Source organism: Gopherus evgoodei, chromosome 9, assembly GCF_007399415.2.
Source record: "Gopherus evgoodei ecotype Sinaloan lineage chromosome 9, rGopEvg1_v1.p, whole genome shotgun sequence".
NCBI classification, from domain to species: domain Eukaryota; kingdom Metazoa; phylum Chordata; order Testudines; family Testudinidae; genus Gopherus; species Gopherus evgoodei.
The window spans coordinates 52,271,679-52,295,020 of record NC_044330.1 but is presented as its reverse complement, the minus strand read 5'-3'; the positions used below and the strand labels follow the sequence as shown (position 1 = coordinate 52,295,020).

At 47.5% G+C, this 23,342-nt stretch overlaps 1 protein-coding gene across 1 annotated transcript in view; it reads right to left on the bottom strand.

Annotated features, from left to right (window-relative positions):
- The window catches only part of PTTG1IP (PTTG1 interacting protein), a 37,207-nt gene extending 15,288 nt beyond the window's left edge, over positions 1-21,919 (bottom strand). The window contains exon 1 of the mRNA XM_030575830.1: positions 21,721-21,919. Coding sequence (XP_030431690.1) covers positions 21,721-21,820 — 100 coding nt within the window. The 5' untranslated portion in view covers positions 21,821-21,919. The remainder of the gene's footprint in view (positions 1-21,720) is intronic.
- Between the last annotated feature and the right edge of the window lie 1,423 nt (positions 21,920-23,342).

Genomic DNA, 23,342 nt, shown 5'->3' with positions numbered 1-23,342 from the left:
AGGCTTTGTCTCAGAAACGGGAGAAGAGAAGCAGCACCATCGGTATATTCCCACTCTATTTGTGTATATCATCTACTTGTAGAGGTTCCTTTCACATATCATCATATGTTGTGCACTTCTCTTGCCATTTGAGTAACACAATATAAATAGTTTGGGGAGACTCACACAGTCTTGAAATAGCTAGCAATTACTGCAAGCTTATTATGAAAAGTCTTTTCTATGCAGGCTTATTCTAGGCTGTTATGTTAACTATGAAAATATGCAAGCTACTACAGATTTAGTCCAAGTTTTCAGTAACGTTTTATTACTTAATTGTTGGGGAAGCAGGTTATTCAGGTTCCAATTATAGATTTGCGATTAAATAAAACGTTTTAAAAAGAACTCTACCAATTTTGCTCAGTCTCCCATTTTCAGTGACCCTCTTGATGAAAAAAGCAACAACTGAGCTGGTCTTCCTCTTGGTATGTGAGTAATCCAAGCAGGAGGCTCAGAAACATTCGTTGCAGTTTTAGTTTTCTTCAAATCCAAGCATGCAAAATCCTTCAAACGGCAACAGATCATGGTTTCTGACAAACACTCTTTACTGCACTCTTCTGTTAATATTAAAGCCCTGTTCACAATAATCATGTTCTGTTATCTATAAAGGACAAAACCAAACATAACTAAGGTGAAATATGGAGAGAGCATGAATTGTTTCCTGGCTATTATACACTCAGGGTATATTGTCCCTGAACTGAAGGGGCTTGTATACTTTATTGGTACAATACCTCAGTGGTTTTAGGAAGTTATAAAAAGGTTTATATGTTTTTGTCTTGTTTAGAAGCTTAAACATGCGATATCTGCAGATTTTAATTTACAGAATACATGCGCATCTTTGAAACACTGATTTTTCTTCCATATAACTTTGAGGAGCTTATGGACAAGTTAACACTACATAAATCCTTCCCTCACATTGTAAACATGAAAATGGATGCAGTGATATGCCAAAAGCAAGGAGGATCCAACAATGTCTAGTTTTTAAATATCACAAATTAAAATACAGACAGACAGTTTGGTACATAAAGTATACATAAGCCTACATTTTAAAATGCCCATTTAAATCAAAGAGGAGGAAGAAAAATAGCCCAGACATTAAAAACCATGTTTGCTCTGTTTACATATAATTTTGGTAGCCTTGCAACAAATGCTTGCTCTAGATCAGATTAATTTTAAAAAATCAAGTTCTGAATACTTGTTTAGAACTTTATGTATAAAGAAAAAAGTTAACGTTAAATATTTCACTTTGCTCAGTCAGAATTATGTCATCCCCTACAAATGTTACCATTAGTGGGCTGAGCAATAGGTGTTCTCCTTTACCATGTTAATTTTTTCTTATAAAACAAGTCATGTAGACATAGGACTCAAAAGGTGAAAGTGTGTCAGATGTTAGGATTCCTTGGACCTATGGGCTGGCTGGCCTCTGCCCCTGCCCCTCCATTTAGCCTCTCTGCACTCTTCTAGAAGTGAGGCACAGACTTCTATGCCCTAACTTAAACAATAATTCATGCCCTACTTTTTCAGTCTCCCTGAGAGCCCAGGTCCATTCCTTAGTGTGACAGCAAGTAGAGATGACCCATGCCTGTGATGACTGGGGGTGGGGAGAGAGAAAGAGTTGGGGCAGCCAGCTTCAGCAGTGTTACTGAGCATGCTCAGTACAAGCCAAGCAGCAAATCTGGAGGGGGCACGTGACCTCACATGCCCAACCCTCCACACATCGCCTCTGGTTCCCAGATGAAGTCCAGCTCAGTCTCAGTTGTAAACTGAAATTATCTGTCCAAGAGATTAGGACCCACAGCAGGACCCTTAAAACAGGACCACAGAAATGAGTACAAGATGCTGACTGTGGGAGGGGGGGTCAGGGCTCGGGTTTGGGGGCAGGAGCAGGCTCAGGGCTGGGGTGTGGCCCTACCTCCAGCAGCTCCCCGTCAGTGGTGCAGCTCGGCTGCGCTAAGGCAGGTCCCGCTATACCCCAGCCTCACATCGCTCCAAAAAGGGGCCCAGTGGCCCTGGGGGAGGGGAAGATGGGGCCCCATGCTCCGTGCGCTACCCCCTCTGCAAGCACTGTCCTTGCAGCTCCCATTGGCCACAGCTCCCTGTTCCCAGCCAATGGAAGCTGCAGGGCAGTGCTTTCAGGCAGGAGCCCCTGGAGCCATGCTGGCCACTTCTGGGAGCAGCCTGGGGCCAGGGCAGGCAGGAGCCCTGCCTTAGAGGCAGCCCCACTGCACCACCAGAGATCACAATTGACTGGGAGATCCTCTAGGTCGACCAGTGAATCGCTATTGACCAGTTGGTGACTGCTGTCCTAGAGGATGCCAATCCTCCATATTATGAGCCGCAAGAACTACTCTAGTGAAGGTTGATATACATTACATGCAGTGATGAGCTGCCAAAATATTAACAGTTTCCCTCCTCCATCTCACGAGGGGGTCATGCCCCCCCCCCAGGGGGTCATGCCCCAATCCAACCCCTCATGTTCCTTGACACCCCCTCGGGACCCTGACCCATCCTCTCCCTTCCCTGTCCCGACTGCCACTTGCCACCCCATCCAACCCCCTCCTCTCATTCTTGATGGCCCCCCGGGACCCCTGCTCCATCCAACCATTCCTTCTCTCTGTTTTTGACTGCCCCCACCACCTCATCCAACCCCTGCTCGTTCATGACTGCCCCCAGGACCCTTGCCCCCTTCAATCCCCCTGTTCCCTGCCCTCTGACTGTCCCCTGACCCCTATCCACCCCCCGACTCACTGAACACCCCCTCCCTGCTCCCTGCCTCCTTACACACTGTCTGGGGCTGGGACCAGCGACGCGGGGCTCCAAGCTGGGCCAGGTCGAGCCGCTCAGCTGGGACCAGCCTGAGCCAGGAGTGCTTAGCCGGGGACCAGTCTGGGGCGCTCAGCTGGGGCCAGGTGGAGCCGGGCTGGGCTGCGTGCGCCGTCCCCCACAGCCCAGCTTACCTGCCTGCTCCTTGTTTCAGGCTTACCCGCGAACATTTGATTCGTGGGAAGCAGGGGAGGAGAGGAGAAGGAGGGCGAAGCATTCAGGGGAGAGGGGGAGGCGAGCTGGGGCTGGGTGGACAGCTGCCCCAGCCTTTGTTAAATTTAAAAGCTTTTTAGAACCGGTTGTCCTGAAAACAACTGGTTCTAAAAGGCTTCTAAATTTAACAACTGGTTCCTGTGAACTGCTGCGAACCGGATGGAGCTCACACTGATTACGTGTATGTTTTTAGAATGTGAGCTCCTCATATGTCTGTAAAGACTATACTTTGGGGGCACAGAGAATTGAGAAGCCAGCATGAAGCCATGCTTGTGAAGGAACCTTTCATTCAAAATGTTCAGAAAACACATTGGAATCACTAACAGAAAGTCAGCACTCCTCCGACCTATAAGGTGAAAGACTCCTTACTGCCTTCTTCTGAGAATAAGACTTCTCTCAGTTGGAGGTTAGAGGAGTTTTAACTAATCTGTATGCACTGACAGACAAACCTCAAAGAGGGAACGGAGTACAGCAGTATGGCCAGCCTTGCAAAGATGAGGTGGCAGCTGGGGAACTAGCTAGGCAACAGCATCAGGAAGCGAGGTCACACTTAACTTCATACATGTGAGTCAATTGCTACCTCTAGGGCAGTGGTTCTCAACCTGCAGCCCAATCAGCACACAGCTGCAGCCCATGTGATATCCTCAGGGCCATACAGGCAGTATTGAATGTGGCCCACTATGGCAAATAGGTTGAGAACCCACTGCTCTAGACAGTATATCTACACTGCAGTAAAAGACCTAAAGTACATCCACAGCTGACTCAGGCTCCCAAGGCTCTGGCTGTAGGGGCTATAAAATTGCAATGTAGACATACAGGCTCAGGCTGAAAACCAGGCTGAAAGACCCTGTAAAGGAGTGGGCCTCAAAGCCCAGATTCCTGCCCAAGCCTGAATGCCTACATTGCTATTTTAAGCCCCACAACCCAAGCAGCTGACTCGGGTTCTGAGACTTCGTGCTGTGGGTTTTTTATTGCAGTATCGACATATCGTAGGCATCTGATCTTGGAATAACACTTATAGTTGAGTGAAGATACTTAATATACAAGTAGTGAGATACTACTAAGAGATTATAAAACACTGATATCAATACAAATTCACAATGATCATTATTTAGAGCAGACAGGTTTAAGCCATTCGCTTGACACTGTAAAATTCAGACAACTATTCTGTGACAAGTAGCATTTTAAACAAAAATCTGTTTTCCAAGAGGTTTCTGCAATAATGATCTAAAGCAGGGGAGTCAAACCTATGGTTGTGTAGGTGAGATTCAGCCCACTGGACACGTTATGCACCCCAGATAGTTGATTCAGATTGTGCAGAAAGGCAGAGTTTTAGCTTTCATTTACAATGAAGAGCAAGTTTCTAACTCTGACAGTAAGAAAGAAAAGTTTTCAAATGTAACCAAGTCTGAGATGGCAGGGAGCTTGAAATAACTGTCTCTGAACTGTGAACTCCTCCTCCTGCTATTAATCTCACTGGAATACCAACCAGAGAGTCTGCCATGACAAGCAAGCTATTGACAGCTGGAGGAACATGCAGAGAGGACGACAATCCTTCGAATGCTACTAAGAGGGAAAACTTACGGGACTTAACCTGTATAGATGAGGACAAAACAGCAGCCCAGGATAGACAGAAATGGTGGAGGCCTTGTGCATGCCATAAGTGATGTCTGACATCCAGGAAGGCATTCCGAAGGGTCAACTCTCAAGCCTAACCCTACCTTACACATTGTTAGCTATTTAATTTTAATCGTGGTATTAAATAGGATAGGTAAAAGAGAGTGAGCCCACAAATGGAATGGGAGGCTTCTGCAGGGAAGGAAATGCAGAAGAAAGTAGGAGACCAAAAAAAAAATAAATGGGAAGTGGGAAACATAACAGAAATAGCTACAGTTCTAAAAGAAAACACACTTTCCCCCCAAAGATGCTATGTGAAACTTAACAGGATCCTCAGATGGTAAGTCAGCATAGCTACACTGATGTCAGCGGAACAACCCTTATTAAACTGGTCCTCAGATAATATTCATTTATACAACAGGCTATATTCCACTTGACCTTTGTCCAAACTGCATGGGCATCAGGAGAGACCCTCTGTAGACTGCAGAAAAACTGGAGCTCATGTGCTATCTCCAGCCCCTGAGACCATGATTGCAAACAGAATTTGTCCCTTTCCAAAAGCGAGACAGCTGATTAACAGATTGCTCAGCAAGGGTACTGTTGATCTTCAGTGCCAGCATCCCACTTATGACATGGTGGACTGGATCCTCAGCTGATATCAGTCAGCGCTTCAGTTGAAATACACCAATTTACACCAATGGGGGATCTGGCCCTGTATCTTGGTTACCTCTGAATCCATGGGCCACCATCTTTTCTGATCAGTATAGTTGCTGCTGTGTGACAGAGCTCAGTAAATAAAATAAATCCTCTAAATGACAGGTCTCCCCAAAAGTCTCCATTAACATTCAATAGTCTCTTGGTTACCTTAGTGTGCTTTAGTGCCATGTTTCCTCCCTTCAACCAGAACAGAGCGTTACAAGTACAGGAGACAAGACCTCTTTAAGAACCCACTTCACTAGAATGCTATCTTCCAACTTATCTGCCTCCTCCATCTAGTAAACTTCAGAAAGATTATTTCCTTTTCAAACAGATTTTGAAGAGCGTTTTTAATTACTGAATGTTTGAGGAGTAGTTGAGAAGGGTGCCCTCTCCCAATTTTAAAATATCAACAGTACCCCATTTTGGGGGCACACTACTTTTCTTGATAAGATTTTAGTGAAATTATTGAGCATTTCATCAATGGTCTGTGGAAGATGCACTACACATTAAAATCCTTTAAAATATCTTTTGTAGACCAGAAAAGAGAAGGGTAGTTGTTCACAAGAACATTTTTAGTAATGGTTTTCCATTAGCTACAATGCAGCTGATCAGTTGTGTTTTCATTTACAGCAGAGATCAGTCATGTGATTAGGGAGCAGAGTTGTGGTTTCTTTTAGGTTTATATCCTCAGGGTACAGCCCTTGAAGACAGTCAGCATTCTTTAAACTTAGGTAAGATGTAGAGTGGTGTGTAAACATCTCTATTTTAGAAGTCAGACTCTGCATTCCTAAACTAAATCTGAAGCAGAGACTTTATAAACTACTAATATTCACTGTCATTACTATCCAAGTTGAAGGAGTCGAGGAACAGCCACTCTACACCCCTAAAAACAGTTACAAATGTTGGGAACAGAAGAGAAATCTCAGGGGACTTTTATGCTAACACTAATTATATAGTTTAAAAAGTACAGTAAATTTGTGATTCAGTCCAAGATCAGTTAATTCAAGCCACCATTATGTTCCTGCTGTTTAGGAAGTCCCAATTTCTAAGGTCTTCTGACTTTCCAGTCCTTGAATTGTTCAATTTTGATTCAACAATAATGCAGCTTTAGAACAGTTAATTCAAGCAACAAGCTGATGTGCAGCAAATATAAAATTGGTCAAGTTTAAAGTCTGAATTAAGCTACATTTGCTCTTCTGCTGCTTTCTACCAGCTTGTCAGATACTTTGTATGATACAGCTCATTGAATAAACAAAGATTCTGCTACATTTGTTAGCAGTATCACACAAATCTACTGGGAGCGCCCTAATACAAGATAAGACCTTTCTGCTTATGGTCTGTCTAGACTAGGGGTATGGCTACACTTGGAATTTCAAAGCGCTGCCCCGGCAGCGCTTTGAAGTGTGAGTGTAGTCAGAGTGGCAGCGCTGGGAGAGAGCTCTCCCAGCGCTGCATGTAAACCACATCCCTTACGGGTGTAGCGTGCAGCGCTGGGAGCCGTGCTCCCAGCGCTGCTGCCCTGATTACACTGACGCTTTACAGCGCTGTAAAAAAAAACTGAGGTAGCTAACATGATTTGAAGTGCCTCTTAACACCGATGACCTCTCTCTCTCTCACTAGGATACAAGGTGGATAAAAACTGATGGTTTTTTGGGGAGGAAATCAAATGATTGGATTTTTCCCCCTTTAAATAAGATTAATTTTAAATAAAATTAATAAGTTTTTCTTGTTAAAAATGAACCTGTTAAAATTAAATCTGAATTTAATGAAAAATGCACTAAGGCCTAATATTATAATAAATTAAAATATTTAAATAAAAATAAATATGCTGAATACATGAGCCACTACCAAATACTGAGTTAACAATTGCTTCTCTATGTAAAGAATCAGGAGAAAAAAATCTCACTTTGGAGGGCAAGCTTTATAAATACAGCACAACAGGTCATGTTCTGTATTAAGGGTTTGATCCTGTGGGGTTTCCAGGTGCTGTGCTACTGGGGGTAAGGGACTGAAATTCATCTCTCATCAATATCATCCACTGAGCCCACCTAGATAGTCTTATACTCCTATTTTATAGCTTCTCTCTCCCTGAGCTTTCATTGGCCCAGTTCTCATATTATGAATAAAGGGTAGAGTCATACATATTCATCATTTTCTAAACTACTAACACATACAGTTACAAAGCTGAAAATATTAAACTCATTAAATAAATGTATATATTTATAGTGTACCCTCTTAGGTAGCAAAAAGATGTACCAAAAATAGCATAAAGGCTCTATTTAGTTGTAAGTCAACATATTTTAATAAATATACCAACCAATGAGAATGCATCTTTCTTTAGAATTAACTGAAGTACAAATGGAAAAGCTGACTGAAATTGATTATTTAAATCTAGACTTTCCACTTGATTTAAAATAGACTTTATTTAAGTCAATCCACGCAGGTAGGATAAAAGAGGTACATTCTCAAAACACACCAGCTTAAGCATCTTAAAATTCTAGTGTAGTGATGGCAAGGTGTAGTTTTTAACATGTTAGATTGTCATTGTGAACCCTAGAGAGGAGCCTAGGGTTCATCTTGACTAAATAATAATGCATGTCCTAGTGTGGACAGACTCTTTCTTAGTGTAGACAATTTAATACTTGCAGTTCTATTATCCAGTTCAGTTTTCATTTTGTTTTGAAAAGCATCTACTTTCACCCCTAATCTAGGCAGGCCTTTAGTGAGTGCTAAGACACTCACTAATGACAATTTAATACTTGCAGTTCTATTATCCAGTTCAGTTTTCATTTTGTTTTGAAAAGACAATTTAATACTTGCAGTTCTATTATCCAGTTCAGTTTTCATTTTGTTTTGAAAAGCATCTACTTTCACCCCTAATCTAGGCAGGCCTTTAGTGAGTGCTAAGGACGGGGCCAGTGAAAGTGAGTCTTCACAGGCTAATCAGGAAGAGCCACCTCAATCCTTGGCCCAGCATTCACTGAACCCTTGAGAAAGGCCTACAATGTTTACAACTGGTGCTACCGCCTCATACTGCCCCCTCCCATCTTCTGCTTCTGTTCCTCCAGCTTGTGCAGCTGTTAAAATGCAGGGTGCAGGGCCAGATTCTTTGTTATGTCACTTTGCTGAAGAATGAAGAAAAGCCGGTGTGACATAAAGCAAGGTAGTTTGCTATTAGGAAGCTTGCTGCCAACCTGCTCTCTTTGCCTTCAGAAGAAACTCTGGGAAACAGTGACTATGAAAAGGACTTTAGAGGTCCTAGTAAATAATCAACTAAACATGAGCACCCAGTGCAACACTGTGGCCAAAACAGCTAATGAGATCCTTGGATGTAACAAACAGGAATCTTGTGTGAAGTAAAGAGATTATTTTACCTCTGTATTTGGCATTGGTGCAACTGCTGCTGGAATACTTTGTCCGGTTCTGGTGTTAAGAATTAAAGAAGGATGTTGATATATTGGAAAAGGTTCAGAGAAGAGGTACAAGAAATTAAAGGAGTGGCAAACCTGACTTCTAGTGACAGACTGAGCTCCTTGAGTCTATTTAGTTGAACAATGAGAAGGTTAACGGGCAACTTGATCACAGTCTATAAGTACCTACATGGGGAACAAATATCTAATAGGCTCTTCAGTCTAGCAGACAAAGGTATAACAAGATCCAAAGGCTAAAAGTTGAAAACAGACAGTCAGACCAGACATAAGGCATAAGTTGTTTTTGTTTTTTTGTTTTTTTTTTAAACAGTGAGGGTTGTCAAGGTTTCTTTCTCCACTCTGAACTTATGGGTACAAATGTGAGGACCTGCATGGACACTTCTAAGCTTAATTACTAGCTTAGATCTAGTAACACTGCCACCACCCAGAATTCCAGTGTCTGGGGCACTCTCTGTTCCACCAAAACTTCGTCCCCTCCCTGGGTTGCCTTGAGGGACTTCACCAATTTCCTGGTGAACACAGACCCAAACCCCTTGGATCTTAAAACAAGGAGAAATTAACCATACCCCTCCTTTCCCCCCCGCCCCAATCCCTGGTGAGTCCAGATCCAATCTCCCTGGATCTTAAAACAAGGAAAAATCAATCAAGTTCTTAAAAAGAAAAGCTTTTAATTAAAGAAAGAAAAAGATAAAAATCATCTCTGTAAAATCAGGATGGAAAATGCTTTACAGGGTAATCAGATTCCTATAGACCAGAGGGGCTCCCCAACCTTAGGTTCAAAGTTACAGCAAACAGAGGTAAAATCCTTCCAGCAAAAAAACATTTACAAGTTGAGAAAAACAAACATAAGACTAACATGCCTTGCCTGGCTAATTACTTACAAGTTTGAAACATGAAAGACTGATTCAGAAAGATCTGGAGAGCCTGGATTGATGTCCCGTCCCTCTCAGTCCCGAGAGTGAACAACAACAACAAACACAAAAAGCACAAAGACTTCCCTCCACCAAGATTTGAAAGTATCTCGTCCCCCTATTGGTCCTCTGGTCAGGTGTCAGCCAGGTTTACTAAGCTTCTTAACCCTTTACAGGTAAAAGACACATTAACCCTTATCTGTTTATGACACACCCCCCAAATCTCAGACAGTGTGGAACCACACTGGCGGTTATTTCTTCCTAGAACTTTAGAATAAATTAATAAAACAGATTAATAAAACACATGCACTTTTACATACACTATTAATTATGTAAAACTACAAGATTGTCCACATTTCAAGGACAATTTTTAACCAGTTGATTTTGGGAAACTTTCACAGGAGAGTGCATCAGCTACTTTGTTAGAAGCTCCTGAAATGTGTTGAATTTCAAAATCAAAATCTTGGAGAGCTAAACTCCATCGAAGCAGTTTTCTGTTGTTTCCCTTGGCAGTATGAAGCCACTTTAGCGCAACATGGTCGGTTTGTAGCTGGAAACACTGTCCCCAAACGTATGGGCGTAGCTTTTCCAGGGCATACACAATGGCGTAGCTTTCTTTTTCACTGATTGACCAGTGGCTTTCCCTCTCAGACAGTTTCTTGCTGAGAAACACGACAGGATGAAATTCTTGATCCAGTCCTTTCTGCATTAAAACTGCTCCTACACCACGCTCAGATGCATCTGTGGTTACTAGGAATGATTTGTCAAAATGTGGGGCCCTTAGCACAGGGTCAGACATGAGTGTCGCCTTAAGCTGGGTAAAGGCCTTCTGACACTCATCAGTCCACTTAACTGCATTTGGCTGGGTCTTTTTGGTCAGGTCTGTTAGTGGGGCAGCGATTTGGCTGTCATGTGGTACAAATCGCCTGTAATACCCAGCCAAGCCTAAGAAGGATTGGACCTGTTTCTTTGACTTTGGGACAGGCCACTTTTGGCTAGCATCCACCTTGGCCTGTAGGGGGTTTATTGTTCCTTGACCCACCTGGTGTCCAAGGTAAGTCACTCTGTTTTGGCCTATTTGACACTTTTTAGCCTTAACAGTTAGTCCTGCCTGCCTGATGCGCTCAGAGACTTGTTCCAGGTGTTCCAGGTATTCTGCCCATGAATCAGAAAAAATGGCCACATCGAGGTAGGCAACTGCAGATTCTCCCAATCCTGCTAGGAGACCATCTACAAGTCTTTGGAAGGTGGTGGGTGCATTTTGCAGCCCGAAGGGAAGCATATTAAATTCATACACTCCTGCATTGGTGATGAAGGCTGACCTTCCTTTGGAGGGTTCATCCAGCGGTACTTGCCAGTACCCCTTGGTTAAGTCTATCGTAGAGATGAACTGGGCACATCCCAGTTTCTCCAATAGCTCATCAGTGCATGGCACTGGATAGTTGTCGGGACGAGTTACAGCATTTAGCTTACGGTAGTCCATGCAAAAGCGTTATTTCCTCATCTGGTTTGGGTACTAGAACCACTGGAGATGCCCATGCACTGTTAGAGGGGCGGATTATACTCATCTGCAGCATGCTTTGGATCTCCCGTTCTATAGCAGCTTGGGCATGAGGAGACACCCAGTAGGGTGGGGTTCTAATAGGCTAAGCATTACCTGTGTCAATGGAATGGTATGCCCATTCAGTCCATCCTGGGGTGGCTGAGAACATTGGGGCGAAGCTAGTGCTCAGCTCCTTGATCTGTTGCCGCTGCAGATGTTCCAGGGTTGTGGAGAGGTTCACCTCTTCCGCGCCACCGTCACTTTTTCCTTCGCAGTAGACACCTTCTGGCCACTCAGCGTCATCTCCTCCCTGGGCTGTAAACTGACAAACTTTTACTTCTCTGGAATAAAAGGGCTTTAGAGAGTTAGTATGGTATACTTTAGGCTGGGAATGCTATGAGATAGTTAACAGCTCCCAGGTGCTCTTGGACCGTAAATGGCCTTTCCTATGACACTTCCATCTTATGGGCCTGTTGCGCCTTCAAGACCATAACTTGGTCTCCTACTTTGAAGGAACACTCTCTGGTATGTTTATCATACCAGACCTTTTGCTCTTCCTGAGCATCCTTTAGGTTTTCTTCAGCAAAGGCTAAAGAGTGTCGGAGGGTGCTTTGTAGATTGCTTACAAAGTCTAGAATGTTAGTTCCTGGAGAAGGCGTAAACCCCTCCCACTGTTGCTTCACCAACTGTAATGGCCCCTTAACCTCGGGGCCATACACAAGTTCAAATGGTGAAAACCCTAAACTAGGATGTGGTACAGCCCTGTAGGCAAAAAGCAACTGCTGCAACACTAGGTCCCAATCATTGGAGTGTTCATTTACGAATTTATGTACCATGGCCCCCAAAGTTCCATTAAACCTCTCCACCAGGCCATTTGGTTGCCACCCCTTACCACCATCAAACAAGTGATTCACCCCATGAGCTTCCCACAGTTCTTTCATGGTCCCTGCCAGGAAATAGTTCCCGAATCTGTAAGGATGTCAGAGGGCCAACCTACCCTGGCAAAAATGTCTGCTAAGGCCTGGCACACAGTTTTAGCCCTGGTGTTGCTTAGAGCTACTGCTTCCGGCCATCAGGTAGCAAAGTCCACAAATGTCAGTATGTACTGCTTTCCTCTGGGGGTCTTTTTTGGGAAAGGACCCAGAATATCCACAGCTACTCACTGAAATGGGACCTCAATTATGGTGAGCGGCTGGAGAGGGGCTATGACCTGGTCTTGGGGCTTCCCCACCCATTGGCACATCTCACAAGACCGGACATAATTAGAAACTTCGTTGCCCATTCCCTCCCAGTGGAAAGACCTCCCCAAACGGTCTTTGGTTCTATTCACCCCAGAATGACCACTGGGATGATCATGAACTAAGCTCAAGAGCTTTACCCGGTACTTAGTTGGAACCACCAACTGTCTTTGAGGACGCCAGTCTTCCTGGTGTCCACCAGAAAGAGTCTCCTTGTATAAAAGTCCTTGTTCTACAACAAACCAGGATCAGTTAGAAGGGCTGAGAGGCGGTTGGGTGCTCCGTGCCACCGCCCAAGCTTTCTGAAGGCGGTCATCTGCTTCCTGCTCAGCCTGGAACTGTTCCCTTGATGCTGGAGATGTCAGTTCCTCCTTAGACTGTGGACTTGGGGCTGGTCCCCCTGGAAGCGATGTAGGTGATGGGGTTGTTTTCGTTGATTGTGAACCGGTTTCTGCTGGTGCACTATGTGATATTTCAGGCTCTGGCTGAGCCTCTTGGGTAGGGTTGTCTGCTGCTTCTGCCAGTCCAGGCCCGCTGGTGCCCTCTGGCGCTGGGGTTGGAGACGGGTTTGCAAGCGCTGGCATCAGTGCTGGCAACGGTTCTGGTGCCGGTTGCTTTTCCAGTTCCGGTTCTAGGACTGGATGCACTATGGGTGTTGCAGTCATTGGCAGGGTATCCGGTTCCACCACCTCTGCCTGGGTCTCTGGTAACACAGATGGGGCCCTGGTGGACGGCTCAGGAACAGGGATGAGTGTGGAAGCTTGCTTGGCCTGGCTGCGGGTGACCATTCCCACCCTCTTGGCCAGCTTCACATGGTTGGCCAAGTCTTCCCCCGGTGGCATGGGGATGGGGTAATTGTCATAGACAGCAAAAGTCCACATTCCTGACCAGCCCTTGTACTGGACAGGCAATTCAACTGTAGGCATGTTTACCGATTTTGACATGAAGGGGTGAATTTTCACTTGGGCCTCTGGGTTGATGAATTTGGGGTTTATTAAGGATTGGTGGATAGCTGACACTTGTGCCCTGCTGTCTCTCCACACGATAACCTCCTTTCCGCCCACTCTCAAGGTTTCCCTTCGCTCTGAGGGTATTTGAGAGGCATCTGGGCCTGGGGATCTGTGGTGTGATGGTGGTGTAATGAACTGTACTCAGTTGGGGTTCTTGGGGCAGTTGGCCTTTATACGTCCCAGTTCATTACATTTAAAACATCGCCCACTGACTGGTCACTGGGCCGAGGTGGGTTGCTGGAGACTGGTGAGGTGGGACAATAGGGTATCTGGGGCTTTCCTTGGGTTGTAAGTGGGATCTTGGGTTGTCCCCGGTGACAGGGTTTATTTTCGGTTTGCCCCCACTGATATTCGCTCCCCTTGCTAGTAGCTTTTTTCTTTTCTGCCACTTCCACCCATCTGGCTCCAATCTCCCCCACCTCGGTTACAGTTTTGGGTTTCCCACCTAGGATGTACCTTTCTATTTCCTCTGGAACACCCTCTAAGAACTGCTCCATTTGCATTAGGAAGGACAGCTCTTCCAGAGATTTAGCATTTGCTCCTGATATCCAGGCATCCCAATTCTTTCCAATGTGGTAGGCGTGTCGGGTAAGTGACACATCTGGTTTCCACCTTAGGGCTCTGAACCGCCGGCGGGTATGCTCAGGTGTTAGCCCCATTCTGATTCTGGCCTTGGTTTGAAAAAAGATCATAATCATTCATGTATTCCTTAGGCATTTCAGCCGCCACCTCTGCTAAGGGTCCACTGAGCTGTGGCCTCAGTTCTATCATGTACTGGTCTGCAGAGATGTTGTACCCAAGGCAGGCCCTTTCAACATTTTTTAAGAAGGCCTCATCACCTGCCTTGTAGGTGGGGAATTTTCTGGGATGGGAAACAGTACCTGGAGAAGGGCTGTTAGGGTTGGCTGGTACATCCGGCCTAGCCTTTGCTAAGTCCAGTTCATGCTTTCTCTCTCTTTCCCTTTCATCTCCATCTCTTTTTGTTTCATCTCCATAGCTCTCCTGTGGTCAGCCTCTTTGGCTTTCTCTTCTGCGTCCAGCCTAGCCAGTTCCTGTTTAACTGCTTCCTTGGTACTAATTTTCCTGCTTTCCTGTGTTGACCACACACCCCTGCAGCTCACTGAAACTTGGGATGCACTCAGCAGGGCTGCCTGGTTAACAGAGACTTCCTAACTAGCTATACCCAAGGGGTAGAAAGAAAAAACAATTCAGCTTGTAAATTCCCTTTTCTGGCTGCTTGCTCACAGCTTGAAGCCTCCTCTTAACAAAGACCCTTGTTAAAAACTTAACACCTCTGCCCTCAGACTGCTTTCCAAGCAGCTAGAAAGGAGAGAAAAAAAATCCTACTGGCTTTTGGTTCCTAAAAAATCCCAAACTGCTGCTCACCATGTCAAGGTTTCTTTCCCCATTCTGAACTTATGGGTACAAATGTGGGGACCTGCATGGACACTTCTAAACTTAATTACTAGCTTAGATCTAGTAACACTGCCACCACCCAGAATTCCAGTGTCTGGGGCACTCTGTTTCCCCCAAAACTTCGTCCCCTCCCTGGGTTGCCTTGAGGGACTTTACCAATTCCCTGGTGAACAAAGATCCAAACCCCTTGGATCTTAAAACAAGGAGAAATCAATCCGGTTCTTAAAAAGAAAGCTTTTAATTAAAGAAAGAAAAGGTAAAAATTATCTCTGTAAAATCAGGATGGAAAATGCTTTACAGGGTAATCAGATTCCTATAGACCAGAGGCCCCCCCCAGCCTTAGGTTCAAAGTTACAGCAAACAGAGGTAAAATCCTTCTAGCAAAAAGAAACATTTACAAGTTGAGAAAAACAAACATAAGACTAACACGCCTCGCCTGGCTAATTACTTACAAGTTTGAAACATGAAAGACTGATTCAGAAAGATCTGGAGAGCCTGGATTGATGTCCCGTCCCTCTCAATCCCGAGAGCGAACATCACCACCACCACCACCTCAAAAAGCACAAAGACTTCCTTCCGCCAAGATTTGAAAGTATCTTGTCCCCCTATTGGTCCTCTGGTCAGGTGTCAGCCAGGTTTACTGAGCTTCTTAACCCTTTACAGGTAAGAGACATTAACCCTTAACCATCTGTTTATGACAGAGGGTAAATAACCATTGGAACAATTTAAGGGCCGGGTTCAGTATCCAGGCGTTCCGTTTTAATAACACTATGCATAACCGGCTCGAGCCCCCACCCAGTGACCTGGGACACTTACATACCACACCCTCCTGGGTGCCTCTAGGAGGCAATACTTCCCCTCTTGCAAGCACGGAGTCTGAGTGTAGCAAAATCCTTTTAATAAAGGAAGGGAACAATGCGGCATCCCATTGGAGAAACACCACAAACAGGATAACAACACAAACCATAAACAAAACCCACCTCCAAGTACATTTGTCCTTTCCCCTTTAGGGTCTTAAGTCCAATTACCCCGAAGTCCAACAACCCAAAAGTCTCTGGTCAGTACCACCCCAGAATTCAAGGGTTTATCTGCAGAGTTTTACCCCTCGCCAGCCTGAGCAGAAGGGGGGGTGTCCACACAGGGTGTTAAAGGGCACCTTACATGGGCCAGGGCCAACTGCTCCACCTCTCCATGAAGTTCTGCTGCAGCCTTCACCAAGACCCGCTCCACCACACCAGCTGTGCCACTCCTCCAGTTGTCCCTGCAAACCACTTCACTCTGCTCACTGTTCCATGGGCTGCTCCAACACACTGCAAACTGCTCCACTCTGCCAGCCGCTTAACAGTAGGTCTTCAGGCTCCCCCACAGGTTAACACAGTACTCAGTGATCTCAGCTCAGCCCCTTCAGTGATTTCAGCTTTTAGTAGGGGAGCCCTGGTGTTGGTGCACCATTGGCTCAACATGAATTCAGCTCAGCAGTCTCTAGATGGATTCCTAATGGAATCAAAATTAGCTCTACTCTTTAACAGTGGAGAGATGAAGATGTGCAATTGGTGTTCCAGGCCCTCAAAAGGGGCCTATACCATCAGGTACACACACCAGTCCCCAACCTCTCCCCCTTCATGGGGTTTTGGAACCCATGTCCCATGTTTAGCAAGTACCACCCAACTGAGGTTGGGTCATCTCTGTCAGAAAGCAGTCCCACAGCTCCCCATTCACACAATCAGGGTGTGAAACTTTTTTTTCCTCCTGCCCCAATAACAAAGAAATTGGGGATCCCAGAGCTGTTAAAATAACCATCCCAGTCTGCTGTGAGCTTATGCTAAGTGGGAGTGGATGCCAATGCAAATCTTTCCCCACACTTTGAAATTCTTTCCACACTCCCTACAATTCATCACCAGATGTCAGGGTAGCGCTCATCCTGACTCTGCTTACATATATACACATACATACACACACATATATTTTTAATCTAAAGACATGCTTTAGTTCAAACAAGATTTTCTTCAGGGAAGTCCTATGACCTATGCTATGCAGGAGGTCAGATCAGTAGATCACAGTGATCCCTTCTGGCCTTAGAATCTAGGCATTTGATAGTATTGCTAGATTCCCACTTACTCTTTGATGATCATACAGCAGCAGTCACCTGAACAGGTGCAATGAGGGGTGGAGGTGGTTATAGCCAGGCACTAGCCAAGAAGTTGTAACTTTTTCTTTTCGATTCAATCTTTCTGCCATGGCCTATGCCTTTATAACCTGAGGATTAAACTTCTGAAATGCGTGGGGGGGGATGCACTTTAAATCTACTCACAAACAGAAACTTGCAGCAAAGGTGGCAGCTTGCTTATTGAAGAAGTTTCTCATGCTGAACACATGACATCAGTGCTTCATGACCTGCACTGGCTGCACATTGCCTTGAGTGAATTGAAGGGGGTGGTTTTTGTTAGGGGGCTTATTCCTTCACCCTCTCACTTTCCTGGTCCTTCTCACATGAACAGAGAGCAACAATACCTGAAGTCCAAAGGTGCAAACAATTTGATGTTTATTGGGGTGAATTTCCAGCAAGCATGATTCCAGTTTCCTTCCTTAGTGTCCCCTTTCCCAGCTCTGATACCACAGAGCCTTTTCTGTGTCCCTGTTCCCGTTCCCATTTTCCCCTTTAGCAAGACATGATTTTAATTCCCCCATCCCCAGTCCCTGTTCCCATTTCCCCCCACCCCCTTATTGACTGCATACTATATAGTAAAACCTGAGTTTTGCTTAGCTATTCCTTAACCAATTATTTTACTGAAATTTAACTAACCAATCCTAACATATTGTAACATTGTTATTTAACCAATTATATTCCACCACCTTCACTGGTTTACACCCAACAAAATTAATTATACAGCAGACAGAAACAATTACAGAACCAGACAGAGACCATGCAAATAAACATACAAAACAATACAGAAGAAGTGAAGATTTCACAACTACATCTATACAGACATAAGGGTTTTCCAGCTGTGTCTATTGATAAGTGAATTCTTGCCAGACAGGATGCTATCAAACTAAGTTTCCTTTTACATCTTCTAGGCTCTACCCTTCCTCTGGAGGTGATAGGACAGGATTGTATTCCTGATACTCCTAATAGCCCAATAGCACCTTATTTCAATGTGACTAGTTTGGAATGTGAGGATGTGACCATACACTTCCCAGCTTATGGCTGCCCAACTACATCTTAGCTGAAGGCCTTAGCCTGTCACAGTAAGAGAAGGCCATTACACAGACAGTGATTTTGATTCTCTCTTTTATACCTCTGTAACTAGCTAAGTGATAAAGAATACACCTAAATTCTTAAAGGACAGGCCTTTGCAGACAGGTCTGAATATCTATATCCTAACAGTTTTGACCAAGAATCTTAAATGGCTTGCAACCTTCCTATGTGAGATACCTTTCTCCTTGTGTCATGTTATGGCAGCTGCAGTCAAAGCACTCAAGTTGGAGTCCTCTCAAGAAAAGAGGGAACTATTGGGCAGTGTCAGGGTGTTTTCTGTGATGGGCTGTAAATCTTTAAATTCATTCCTCACTTTAGTCAAAAGTCACATGACATCAGGGCACACTTCAAAACTCATCTTCTCACAAGCTTCTCCTCTTGTCTGGTGTGAGGAAGCTGCCTTGTTGGTCTGTAATTGTAAAGTATGTCCAAGGAATACATAGCTTTTTGGAAACCTTTTACAGTTTGTGAAAATCTGATCACAAGACCCAAAACCTCCACCCTAAGATTTTGAAATCTGTTAACTAGGAGGAAGAGGGTGGAAACACTGCCTTGGGATGAAGGCAGTTACATCAATGAAAAACAATGCATGAACCTCAAATATTTCTCACCATCCATCATGTTTAAGAGATGCATTCTATGCATTTGTAGTACCACACTCTGGCGGAGAAATCAGGTCGCCTGTTCAGACTTCTCTGGACCTTCCACACATGAACACGCCACCTCTCAAAGCCTGAAGCAGGAGCCCCCTTTATAGCAGTCAGCTATTACTAAGCAGTAAGCTATTACTTCATAGTTTCAGAGATACAATCTTATCAATACAGTGAAAAGTTAAAAACTAAAGTTATCAAAACTAATAAAAGACATAGCAATACACTGTCCTTGCTTTATTTGTTCGCTTACCCACCAAGTCACATAATTCAGCAACTGACATCCCTCCAGGAAAATTCGTAACAAAACTACAGGAGAACTTCAATATGTTCTGTAACTTAGACTATCAGTACAGTAGACAAACACAAACTGCCTATACCATGAATTGATTGCATTTCAAAGAACTATGTAGCTTTCTCCTTTTCAAAGAAGGATGTGGGTAAGTAGTATATTTTTAATTAGAGGGATACCACACCACCAACTTAAAATCTAGCCAATTTTAAGTCAGGAGTTAGAAATAGTTTCAGGCACCCCCTTCAGTTGCCATGGTATTTTTTGTGGTTCTATGATCCTGTTTCCAGTGCTGAAAGACTTAAAACATAAGAGAAATAGTATGTTGGGTCAGTTTCAGAGCACTATCTTCTCTAATCTCTCTCTTCAGTCTTGTTAGGTGTTACTTATAACACTAGCAGATAAACAAGTTTTCACACAAAAGGTGTGATTTTTAAATTGGTGTTCTACAAAACAGGAAAAAAGACAAGAGCCAAGACAATTAATGAAGCTTAAAATTGTAAGCTGACAGATTCAAAAGCCTTCTACCGCAATAAGCAGAAAGAACAGAAGTTTTGTTGTAGCATTACTAAGTCTTTAAATATATAAAAAAGCTAAGTCTTTAATGTTAATTTTATAGTCACAAGTAAATATCACAAAATGAAACCTATTTCACCAGAAAGACTGCTAAATCAATTCAGTGAGTCTTACAAGAGGGGCAACAAACAAGGCAAGTACTATCAGAAAACATAGTTTATGTATAGCTACTAACTTTCTTCAGTTATTTGTGATTCACCACAGCAACATTCAAATTTAATGCACATCTTCCAGAAGTTGAGATAGCCGTTAAAGCCACTACCACAATGGAGATCTACTTCCAAGACAGACCTCAGCTGACACAGTTCTAGTTTTAAGATTACATGCTGCCTAACCACGTTTTAATGACTTCCCTGATTAGCACACTCCAATCTTTGATAAAGCAAGGCTGCAACATGGCCCATTGTGTTTGGAAGACTAAATACCAAGACCAACTATTGCAAGGTCTTGTTTTCACGGTGAGAAAGGGGGGCGTTCTTCCTCTGTGTTTGCTGGCAGTAGGGAAAAACTTAACGAAGACCAGACACTAGTCAAGTTGCTGTGTTCAAACAAGTAAGCAAGTAGCAGTAAAACCTAGACTCGCAACTCCACCGGCTCCAGGGGAATCTACCAATTGCCTTCTCTCAGCTAGAGGCTAACGCGAGTTGTCAACAACAGCAGTCGCAGGGCAGGAGGGAGGGCTAGGCATCGGGGAGGAAGTGTGAGGCGGGGGTGGGGGCAGGGTACCAGGGACAGAAGAGACGGAGCCGGGACACTGAGGGATGTGTAGGGCAGGCTGTGGCGTGGGGAGGGAGGGGCGGGGCAGACACCCGTGGGCTGCGTGGGGAGCTAGGGGAGGTGCGGGGCATTGGGGGGGGGCAGACAGCCGTGGGCTGTGAGGGGCAGGCTGTGGCTTGGGGGGGAGGTGCGGGGCATTGGGGGGGGGGGCAGACAGCCGTGGGCTGTGAGGGGCAGGCTGTGGCTTGGGGGGGGAGGTGCGGGGCATGGGGGGGCAGACACCCGTGGGCTGTGAGGGGCAGGCTGTGGCGTGGGAGGAGGTGCGGGGCACTGGGGGGCAGACACCCGCGGGCTGTGAGGGGCTGGCTGTGGCTTGGGGGGGGAGGTGCGGGGCATTGGGGGGCAGACACCCGTGGGCTGTGAGGGGCAGGCTGTGGCGTGGGAGGAGGTGCGGGGCACTGGGGGGCAGACACCCGCGGGCTGTGAGGGGCAGGCTGTGGCGTGGGGGGAGGTGCGGGGCATTGGGGGGGGCAGACACCCGCGGGCTGTGAGGGGCAGGCTGTGGCGTGGGGGAGGTGCTGGCACGGGCTGCCTGTGCGTGGGGGAGGTGCGGGGCATTGGGGGGGCAGACACCCGCGGGCTGTGAGGGGCAGGCTGTGGCGTGGGGGGAGGTGCGGGGCATTGGGGGGGCAGACACCAGCGGGCTGTGAGGGGCAGGCTGTGGCGTGGGGGGAGGTGCGGGGCATTGGGGGGCAGACACCCGCGGGCTGTGAGGGGCAGGCTGTGATCGTGGGGGGGGGGGGTGCGGGGCATTGGGGGGCAGACACCCGCGGGCTGTGAGGGGCAGGCTGTGGCGTGGGGGGAGGTGCGGGGCACTGGGGGGGCAGACACCCGCGGGCTGTGAGGGGCAGGCTGTGGCGTAGGGGGAGGTGCGGGGCATTGGGGGGCAGACACCCGCGGGCTGTGAGGGGCAGGCTGTGGCGTGGGGGGAGGGGCGGGGCATTGGGGGGCAGACACCCGCGGGCTGTGAGGGGCAGGCTGTGGCGTGGGGGGAGGTGCGGGGCACTGGGGGGGCAGACACCCGCGGGCTGTGAGGGGCAGGCTGTGGCGTAGGGGGAGGTGCGGGGCATTGGGGGGCAGACACCCGCGGGCTGTGAGGGGCAGGCTGTGGCGTGGGGGGAGGTGCGGGGCACTGGGGGGGCAGACACCCGCGGGCTGTGAGGGTCAGGCTGTGGCGTGGGGGAGACACCCGAGGGCTGGCTGGGCAGGCCGGGCGGGCAGAGGTCTCTTACCTCCCTCGGGCGCAGCAGCAGGGGAGGCGCTGTCCGGGGCCATTGCCAGCAGCAGTAGCGTCAGAGGGCCGCAGAGAAGGAGCCCGCTGCCCGGAGCCATCGCGGGGCTCGCAGCTACCTCGTCCGCCCCGCGACCTTCCGCAGCCGCGCCCCGAGACCGGCTATTTGCTCGCGGGAGCGCGCGCGGCGGCACTCGAGACCCGCCCACACACGCCCCCTGCGGGGCAACAGAGTCCGCGCGGGCCGACCGGGTCTGGGGGGAGCCGCCCCGGCCCCGCCCCCCAACCGGTCCCGCCTCGAGCTCCGCCCCCCCCCAACCGCGCCCCCGGAGTCTCTCCCCGTCTCGGGTCCCCCCCCAACCTTCCAGCGCTCCCACGAGGTGCGATAGCGCCGCTGCCCCGCCTCAGGTCCTGCACTGAGTCCCAACCGCCCCTCAGCACAACCCGACACCCCCTCCCCACACCCGGCCATCTCCCGCCCCCTGGGCTCGATACCTTCTCAGCCCCACGTCGAATAATCCCCCGCAGGCCCCGCTGCCTGCCAGCCCCTGAGCACCCCCTCGCCCACAGTGCCCAAGCCCAAATCCTCCCCGGCCGGATCGCTTCCCGCCCCCTCTCTTTAATCTGCCCGCGCAGAGCTGAGGGCTGATTGCAGTGCGATGTGATTGCGCTGGTGTGAGCAGCCAGAGTGGGCTCTCCCCTGACATCTGGGGGTGAGCTGTGGTTTGCACGGGCACACCCACCCTGCCTAGCGACTCCCTGCCCAAATGGTCACGTTGGCTGCTGTGGGAACCCCAGCCTCTTTGTTATTGGGGCAGGCATAATAAAGGGTTGTTAGCCTGGTTATAAGAACAGGAGTATTTGTGGCACCTTAGGCCATGTCTACATCTAAAATTTTGCAGCGCTGGTAGTTACAGCTGTATTAGTACAGCTGTATAGGGCCAGCGCTGCAGAGTGGCCACACTTACAGCAACCAGCGCTGCAAGTGGTGTTAGATGTGGCCACACTGCAGCGCTGTTGGGCGGCTTCAAAGGGGGGTTCGGGGAACGGGAGAGCAAACCGGGAAAGGAGACCAGCTTCGCCGCGGTTTGCTCTCGCGTTCCCCGAACCCCCCTGCAAACCGCAGGGAAGGAGACCAGCTTGCTCGGGGTTCGGGGAACGAGAGAGCAAACCGGGAAAGGAGACCCGCTTCGCCGCGGTTTGCTCTCGCGTTCCCGAACCCCCTGCAAACCGCAGGGAAGGAGACCTGCTTGCTCGGGGAACGGGAGAGCAAACCGCGGCGAAGCGGGTCTCCTTTCCCGGTTTGCTCTCGCGTTCCCGGAGCCACCCAGCAAACCGCAGGGAAGGAGACCTGCTTGCTCGGGGTTCCGTGAACGAGAGAGCAAACCGGGAAAGGAGACCCGCTTTGCCGCGGTTTGCTCTCGCGTTCCCGAACCCCCTGCAAACCGCAGGGAAGGAGACCTGCTTGCTCGGGGAACGGGAGAGCAAACCGCGGCGAAGCTGGTCTCCTTTCCCGGTTTGCTCTCGCGTTCCCGGAGCCACCCAGCAAACCGCAGGAAAGGAGACCTGCTTGCTCGGGGCTCCGGGAACTAGAGAGCAAACCGGGAAAGGAGACCCGCTTTG